The 8,754-nt window shown below is 45.5% G+C and overlaps 1 protein-coding gene across 1 annotated transcript in view; it reads left to right on the top strand.

The window, feature by feature from the left end:
- Positions 1 to 6,061, top strand: part of LOC119164091 (neprilysin-1) — a 37,888-nt gene extending 31,827 nt beyond the window's left edge. The window contains exon 6 of the mRNA XM_075870967.1: positions 5,519 to 6,061. Coding sequence (XP_075727082.1) covers positions 5,519 to 5,622 — 104 coding nt within the window. The 3' untranslated portion in view covers positions 5,623 to 6,061. The remainder of the gene's footprint in view (positions 1 to 5,518) is intronic.
- The last annotated feature ends 2,693 nt before the right edge of the window (positions 6,062 to 8,754 follow it).

Below are 8,754 nucleotides of genomic sequence, written 5' to 3'. Positions count from 1 at the left end.
ACCTGCTAGCTCGCCCGGGCCTGCGTAAGTGGCTGTGTAAGACGCTGTGTGGTCTCTCCCTTTTACACTCTATCAGCCTTAGATGCTGAGAGACCGGTGCAAAATGTGGTGCGCACCCCGCGTGCTGCTTCGCATCGCCTCATGGCGCCCTTTAGTGAGAGACGGTGTAATTTTGTTGTACTGGCTAACCGAGGACAACGTGCGCAGTTTGTACGAACAGAGCGGAATGAATACAACGTTAAAGAGACCTACGAGAAGGCGCACTGGCCTCCAAGCAGTCTTTACTGCAAGAAATTTGAAAATTAAACAAATGAAGAAAGAGTTTCACTCACGATTTCACAAAAAACCTGCCCGTGAAGTCAAGGACATTCTATAGAAGAAAACACGACGATCAAAAAAAAAGAACGTGAAAAAAATCAGTGTGATGCATTTCAATTAAGGCGAAAGCTCTATAAGAAATTACTCCTGAAATGCCTCATCGAAAGCGAAATTTGACCATCCGAGTCGGCGAAGAGTGATGGAAAACACAAGTACGTGCTGACGTCATAGAACGCTCCCTACTCAGAAATATTTCGCCCAGAGTTGGAGGATGCTAGAGTAGCTGCTATTCAAAGCATCATTTGTAGGCATGAAAAAGCCGACAGGCCGATGGAAATCATCTGGACGCCGGGGTATACGGGTGTGGCCGGGGGCAATGTGGCGGCACACGCCGCTGCTGCTTGCGCAGGTGGGTAGACCAATTTTTCTCTGCTCCAAACCCCTCGGGGTGAACCCGTGTGAGCTCTTAAGTCAAATGGCTCCCTCGGTAGCCACAAAGCACTACGAACTTGCGTCCCTGCGTCATGCTATAGTAAAAAAACGCATTGCGCAGGTTACCCCACCAGTTCCATTTTTCAGCAAATGTCTGCTTTCACGCTCCCTAGAAGTCTTCATCAATAAGGTCTACGCAAAGTCTGCATACACACCATACTCTTTAGCAAAATGGAGACAACCTGACATTGCGACAGTGAGGTGCAATCACTGCGGGCTGCGTTGCCGCGCAGACCTTCGCCACTTACTGTGGCAGTGTTACGCATTTGAAAAAAATTGCCCGCAGCTTCCCTCGGGGGAAAACTGAGGAGGATGCGGAGCATATAATTGGTTAACCTGGTGCGAAAGTGCGACTTACTTGGGTCGATGGCTAAATTGGTTAACCTGGTTGTAGGAGGGGGTGTTAAATGAGTGAACACGTACACACGTATGCGAAAGGGCGGCGCTGGTCGAAGGGACGTCGATCATTGTGTTTGTGGATTCGTTGAAATTCATTTCACCGCGACCTTGGACGTCGACGCGCCGTACAAACCAACCGACGAGCGGCAACTGAGCGAGCAAGCGCCGACCTTGAGTATATATACAGCGCGACGGCGCATGCGCTGCCAGCTGTCGAATGTTCTCGAAGGAGAAGCGCGCGCGGCACAGATGGTGGGCGACGGCGCGACGGCGCATGCGCGCGCGTCAGCTGTCGAATGTTCGAGAAGCGGTGCGGACGGCGCACTACAAGGCGCGAGTATAAGATGCTTCCGCATCTAAAAAAGGGGCGAATGACCATACAAGCTTTGCAAATATGACTACGCACCAACTGGCCCAAGTTTCCACTCTTGTAAGCTTTGCAACCCATGAATTACTGCGAAACGCTCCATACGGACCCGGACACTGAAATCAGATGTCATTGTTTAGTTTTCTTTTCTTGTAGTTTATTTTTACTATCTTTCACCATGGTAATTGTCTGAAAACTACTTAGGAGAGTTGAATTACCTCTATTTTTTATGTTGTCTCATTTCAGTTTTTGTTGCTGCTTTCTGCTAATGTTTTTCTTAAGTAGAACTCCTTTTTCGTTTTTACCTGCGATGTATTTCATTACATGTTTTCTGTACCGCTGTTTGCTGCATCAATTAATTTTTTCTATATTCACTACTGTAGGAGGTCCCGGTTCAGTCTGACTATGGGACCTCCTTCTGTATACACAAATTTTTGTAATTGATACGATGACAAAATAAAGATATTTCTGACACGCAGTTATCATTTGCCCAAAATGGAAGTCAGAGGGGCCTGATTAGAGTGGTTTAGGCGGTCAGACAAATCACAGTGCTGACCCTATACCGCCTCATTTCTAGTGATGGTGAATACAGCAAGTGTAAAATCCGTGACACCGTGGACTACTAGTGTAGTTAGAAAATGCTGCTTATCCCCACATAGATCCTGTGCCTCCCTTTTTTTGTTTTTCAATAAAGGACTTTCCACCCATCCATCTCCTTTATTGCTATATAAAAACAAATTCTACCAAAAAAATTTTTTGAAGATGCGCACTTTGCACTGGACGTCTGTTTTATGACTGAGTAGTATGCGTTCCATCTACTGAAGCTGGAGAAGCACTCGGCATACTTACGCCACATTCGAGGAATCAGCATACATGCACAGAATTGTCGCCACTCCGAAGCGAAGACAGATGTTATTCATTGTGAACGCGCTATAGGCACGTAGGTCGCTTTGTATGACACTTCGCGGATTGGCAGCCTATAATTTCTGTGCAGACGTTCGTGCTTTAGAAAATACTCTTCTATCCGACTGCGGTGGCTGCATTTCTGATGGAGGCGGAAATGTTGTAGGCCCGTGTACTCAGATTTGGGTGCACGTTAAAGAACCCCAGGTGGTCAAAATTTCCGGAGCCCTCCACTACGGCGTCTCTCATAATCAGAAGTGGTTTTGGGACGTTAAACGCCACAAATCAATCAAAATACTCTTCTATGTTTTGGCTTTTGTTTTGGCCTTCATGTACAGTTACCTAATGATTCTCGATGAATTTGAGAGGCTGAAGCTTATGTTTTTTGATGAGGTTGGTTGCCACAGCATATTACTAGTGTGTTTCATGTTAGCCCCTCTGTTACAGCGTCGATGCTGCTTAGCATCGAAATAGCTTAAATTTAGACTGAAATCAGCAAAGTGGTAATTACCAAGCAACATAGTAAGAAAGAAATTCAAGTGTTTCATTGAACTCAGGAAAATTGGGTGCACATGCAGGGCGCCCCAGTTAATTCTGACCGGTGTTTAAAAATACGCCGACGTACTTTCAGTGACTAAATATATTTTTCTCACCATTGCACAGAGTATGTCAGGCTATCTATTTCTGTATCTTGCTTAATTAAGTAAAATTGTAAAATTGTCTAAACGCGAAGCTCAGCAAAAAGTTTCAATTAGAAAGTTGTAGGCCGCTTTGCGAAACGTCTGATTAGACAGTTTCTAACTCTCCGTTTGCGCCACTGCGTCCTACTCTTGAGGGCGAAGCTCGAGTTTTCCCCGAGTTCTTGTGTGGCGCTCAGGAGTAGAACAATGTACAGAACATACAGCAAGAACGGACACTGTCCATTGAGATGGAATAACAGATGGCTGAGCAAGTTAGTTCCTGTTTATTTTAGTAAACTTGACCCTGTATACTCTGTAGTTTAGGTGCCTCTATAGAACATTCCGAGCCCGACAATGATTGATTGATTGATATGTGGGGTTTAACATTCCAAAACCATCATGTGATTACGAGAAACGCCGTAGTGGAGGGCTCCGGAAATATTCACCACCTGGGGTTCTTTAACGTGCACCCAAATCTAAGCTCACGGGCCTACAGCATTTCTGCCTCCGTCGGAAAGCCCGACTACCACGCGCAATAATTCTGTTTTGTTTGTGCACATATTTTCTTCGATTTTTTGTTCTTCGCAGTGCGGTGGGCGCAGATGCCGATAAGACGGCGACGAACAATATCGGGACGTAGTGGCGCGATCAGATCTGGCTGCAACAACGCATGCGCGAAAACCGAAGCATCGCCTTCAGACAGATACATGCGGTTGGCTCATCTGCGGTTATCATTCGCTGCTCGTCGCGCTGTGCATTTTGCAGACGGCAGTTCTTCGGCGCCGTGGAATGGCGTCTGCTGCAATGTTCGGGCGCGGGGCGCGCGCTAGTAGCAGTCACGTTTCAACCCTTCTTTTTGTACGCGTGGAATTTACTTGGACTTGTGAAACTACGCACAAGAAACCCACGTCGCCTGGAATTAATCGAGGACCACTGCGAGCTTTGTCTTCGGCATCAAATCGGTGAGCCCCTCAATGCGACAAGCTGGCGTGGGGTGGGGCGACGGCGTTCACCGAACATCACTCGCTATATATTTATCTTAGTTCAAGCGAAACTTACGCCCAGGTTGCGTGTAAATTTAGCGGGCGGGTTCCTTGAACATGCCGCTATACTTTAGGTCCATATTCCCGGGGACACGGGCGGGTGGGTAGGCTCAGCTTGCGGTTAGTTAGGCAGGTAAAGCAGGCAGCTTTTTGTGTTGTCGGGATTGTTGCATGTGGCGACCATAAGTGCCCGTGGAGCCCCCGCTGCCATTATTTTGTGCCTGTATTTCCTAGTAGAATTAGTTTTTTTAGCGGGTCATGGCACGTGGCTCAGTTCAGCTCGCCGTCTTGTTGAACCCTGGTGCGCGAAGGTCAAGCGGTTCAAGCACCTCAAGTATGCACAACACGTATAGCGTCGGGGGCCCGCTATACGGGCGAAACGCAGGTGGACTAACCCATTAAAGGGCTTCTGTGACACAAATTGAGCATGTATTTTTCATCGGTTCTTCTAGTGGAGTGGAATGCGCCGATATCGTTTGGACAAATGACAACGCCGTAATCGAAGCTGTTGTCATTTTAATTCACGGCACAAACTACCTTGATTTCGAATTAAGGTGACATACACAGGCTACTTTTGCTACGGCAAGTGACACCATGTGATGTGACGTGATGACAGACCGTTCGCTTGCTACAACTAGCGCGCAATATTCATATGGTGGAAGCTAGGCCATACGAATGATGGATAGAAACGACAAACCTTTTGTTATACTTTCTTGGAAAGGAATCATTTCTCTTTCTAAATGATGTGTTTTCATAACAACAAGCACGACGCTTATAGTTTGTGAACGAGGCTGTGGTACGACAGCGTTTAAAGGTGTAAACGCATGCCACGTTTTTAGCGAGCCGAAAATGCAACATGCGGTGGACGCCGGCGTTGCCGTAGAACGCGTCATGAAAGCCGAGAAGTGACCCCACTCAAAGCGTTTCCATGTGATAACCATGCTAACGATGCCGTAAAAAAAGAGCGACTTATCGCGGGAAGGCCACCACGAAGTGACTTTTCCAGTTTGTCTTTACGAGACGTTCGCTGTGATTGGAAGCGGTCTTCGACGTCAGCATGCTAGTGAAATGCGAAAAAGAAAGTTTCTCGCCATCGCCTGCTCGAATTTTGAACACACGAGAACTCAAAGCTTCGCTTTTAGCGCACCAATTTCCATCATTCTTGTTGCATCCGTCTCGGGGCAATTGTTACTGCACGCGTTCTGGTGCTAAACGAGCCTGTCACAAGTGTCGCAGCTCCTATTTAACCGTTCACTCGTGTTTTGAGTGTTCCTTTTGCCGTGCTAACCCTTGCCTTGTTTCTTTTTGTCTTCTAGCATCGACTTGGCTCGTGAACCGGCCGCGTCTTCATGCTCAAGCGGTACTCGTGAGTTTGTGCTTATTCATTTACACGTGCTTTCATCGTAAGTTCTGGTCTTAAGTTCAGCGCTGTCACTGTCGTGTGTTACACGCCGTTTTTTCGCTTCCACACCATCACCGACGGAGTCTTTGGCGGACGTGCTTCGGGCATTGCATCAAGTAAGCGTAGCTTTACTATTTGCGAGAGTAGAACAGTGCATGTCTGAACGCGAAGGCTCGCCTTGCGTCTTGAAGCTTTCGTAATCGCATCCATTGTTCTCTTAAGTGTTAACGTGGGCTTTTCGAAATGTGTAGGGGTGCTTAACGGTACGCGTGGTTCCATTGATCGTTCCATTTATAAGGTAGTATTTGAGCCCTGCTGTTATTGTTGCCACGGCCGGGCTAGGCACAGTTATTTCAGGACGTCTTGATGGGCTAGTTAATTAATTCTAGACAACAACAACAACAACAAAAAACGCGAGGCCTGCGCGGAAGTGTGGCCTTTCAGAGCTTTTTCTAAACACTCATTGGGTAACTGCTGCAAGCACAATTGCTTCATGCCCACTATGGCATTAATAATAAAATTGTGGGGTAGTAGGCCGGCATTCGGCGTGCTATTTTTCGTCATTCTTCTGAGAAGCGTGTTATCCGCTAAACTATTGCGACGAATTATGTGCCAATTGTTCATGCAGTGGCTGACGACGATGAGTAATTACGCCTGAAGTGGGTATCCGCCACAGTTAATAGCTGAACAAAAACAATCTTTTGTAATGGGTTCGAACATTGGACGACCCGCTCGTTACGCTATTCGTATTGTGCGATGACTCGTTCTTCTTTCGCTGTTTAAAACGCCTTATTAGTCGTATTGACGCGATTGCTTTCCCGACATCAAGCCTGCTTGAGGCGAGTTTGCTAACAAGTCCCAAGCACGGCTGTGTATGCATTTAGCGATGCACCTCGTTTTATTTGAAAGTTTGGCTACTTTGTTAGATCCTGACCGTAACGTTGTGCTCGTGGGCGATTTCAACTGCGTCTGCAATCCATCCTATAGTACTGGGCTTTGTCGCAATGACAGGAGTGCTGAAGTGCTCTCACTTGTAGTTGAAAGTGCGGAACTGGTTGATATAGGATCACTCAATAACCTGCCATCGTATACGCATGCAGAAGGAAGTACACATACGCGCGTTGATCACATTTACGTTTCAGCACCACTTATTTCTCGTGACGTGTCATGCAAAACGGAGCCTATTTCCTTTTCAGATCACTGCATTGTCAGATAGATAGCAACATTCGATCTAACTTCAGACCACAATGGGCACTTTGGAAACTGAACTCCTCGATTGTGAGCGACCAGGAGTTTACTGCACGCGTCCGCGTAGCACCGAGGAACTGTTTGTCGGCTGAGATGCCTTTGTTCGCCTCTAGGGAATTATTCAAACAAGAAGTTCGGGCAATGAATGCAGAGATTAGATCTGTGAGGCGCTTCTACAGAAAATTAGAACAAAGCATGCTAAAGCAAAATATTCAGGACATATATGAATTTGAGCGTGAGGCGCCTTGTCGCTATACAGCCGCAATTGCTAACGCCAAAAACGCACTCCAGAGGTATGATGCTTTACGTTACAGAGGTGCCCGTGTTCGGTCCCGCAATAATCGTACTTTGCATTAACAGGAGCCCACACGTGAAGCCTTACTCGATGAATATCGCAACGCTAAAAAGAAGTTTATACGAGACTTTTACTCGGGAGGATTATTGGTCAATAATTTCATTAAAATTATGTCAGAGGTTGAAACTTACTACAAAGAATTGTTTAGCGCCTCTTCTGAAAACGACAATGAATATCTGGTGAGGCAGTTTTTGCCATTCGTGACTCTTCTAACTAACGAGGAATGTGAACTTGTTAGAGGGCCATTCACTATACAAGAAATATAACTTCCTGTTGAACAGCTACCATTGTCCAAAACACCAGGACCTGATAGAATATCCGGCGAATTTTACAAAACATTTGAATTCATACTGTGTTCTGTACTGCTCGACATTTTCAGGCTGAGTTTGAATCTTGAGACGATTCCTCATTCTTTTATTGAAAGCCACACTGTTCTAATTCTGAAATGTTCAGATAGAGAAAAACTACTTCACGTTGTGGCTACAGACCAATTACACTGTGCAAGCTGACTAAAAATTTGTGCAAAGGTACTTTCAAATAGGGTTCAATTTGCAATGTCAATACTCATTGGTGGCAATCAGACGTGTAGTCTAAAAGGTCGCTCAATACAGACTAATATACACATTACTCGCACAATATTTAAACATTATTCCCACTCGTATGAACAACTGGCAATACTACAAGTAGACTTAGCACAAGCCTTTGATTGGTTTCACCATTCTTTTCTGTTTTCTCTTCTCCAACATGCCAACGTTGCCTCCACTAAATTTAAAGATGCAAAACTATGCTACAATGAATGTTCAACCAGTTTAATTGCTAATGGCTACCTTTCAAAACCCGTATTTTGAACTTGTCTGTGAAACAGGGCTGTCCGTTGTCGCCAATGCTTTTTACTTGGAGCCACTGCGCTTAAGTGTAACTCGATCTAGTAACATCCACGGTTTCAGTGCTTATGGGAATGAGGTAAAGGTGTTGGCGTATGCGGATGACCTAGCGTTATTTGGCGCAGATCTTTCTAGTACAAAAATGGTGGTGTCAACAATCAAACAATTAAAAAAAAAATTTCTGGGGCACGAATGAACTTCGCTAAAAGCTTGGAACTGTGGTTTGGCCCATAGACATATAAACCAACCCATTTTCAGGGTATAGAATGGTCTTGTGTACCATCAAAATACCTAGGCGTACCATTAGATGCTTATCTATCAAGTGCAAATTATTGAAAAGAACGTGTACCCACTCTCAAGCGCTATGCCCAAACGCTTATTCCTCATAACCTCCACATTTTTGGCAGAGCTAAAGCATGCAACCTGTTTTTGGCAACAAAAATATTCTACTTTATGCAGATTTGTTATTCGAGGGTTTACATACAGGAATTTCACTGTATATTTGCTACCTCTATTTGGTCATCAACCTATCAACCGATGTGGCGAGACAATGTTTTTAGACCTGTCTACACAGGTTGTCTTGGGTTGGTGCACCTCTTTGTTAGACAACTGGTGTGGCGCTTTTCCTATTTTAGTGGCTGTGCTCATCCACTCCTTCGAACA

The sequence above is a fragment of the Rhipicephalus microplus genome, chromosome 8 (genome assembly GCF_043290135.1).
Source record: "Rhipicephalus microplus isolate Deutch F79 chromosome 8, USDA_Rmic, whole genome shotgun sequence".
NCBI lineage: Eukaryota > Metazoa > Arthropoda > Arachnida > Ixodida > Ixodidae > Rhipicephalus > Rhipicephalus microplus.
This window is presented reverse-complemented; position numbering and strand designations above follow the sequence as displayed.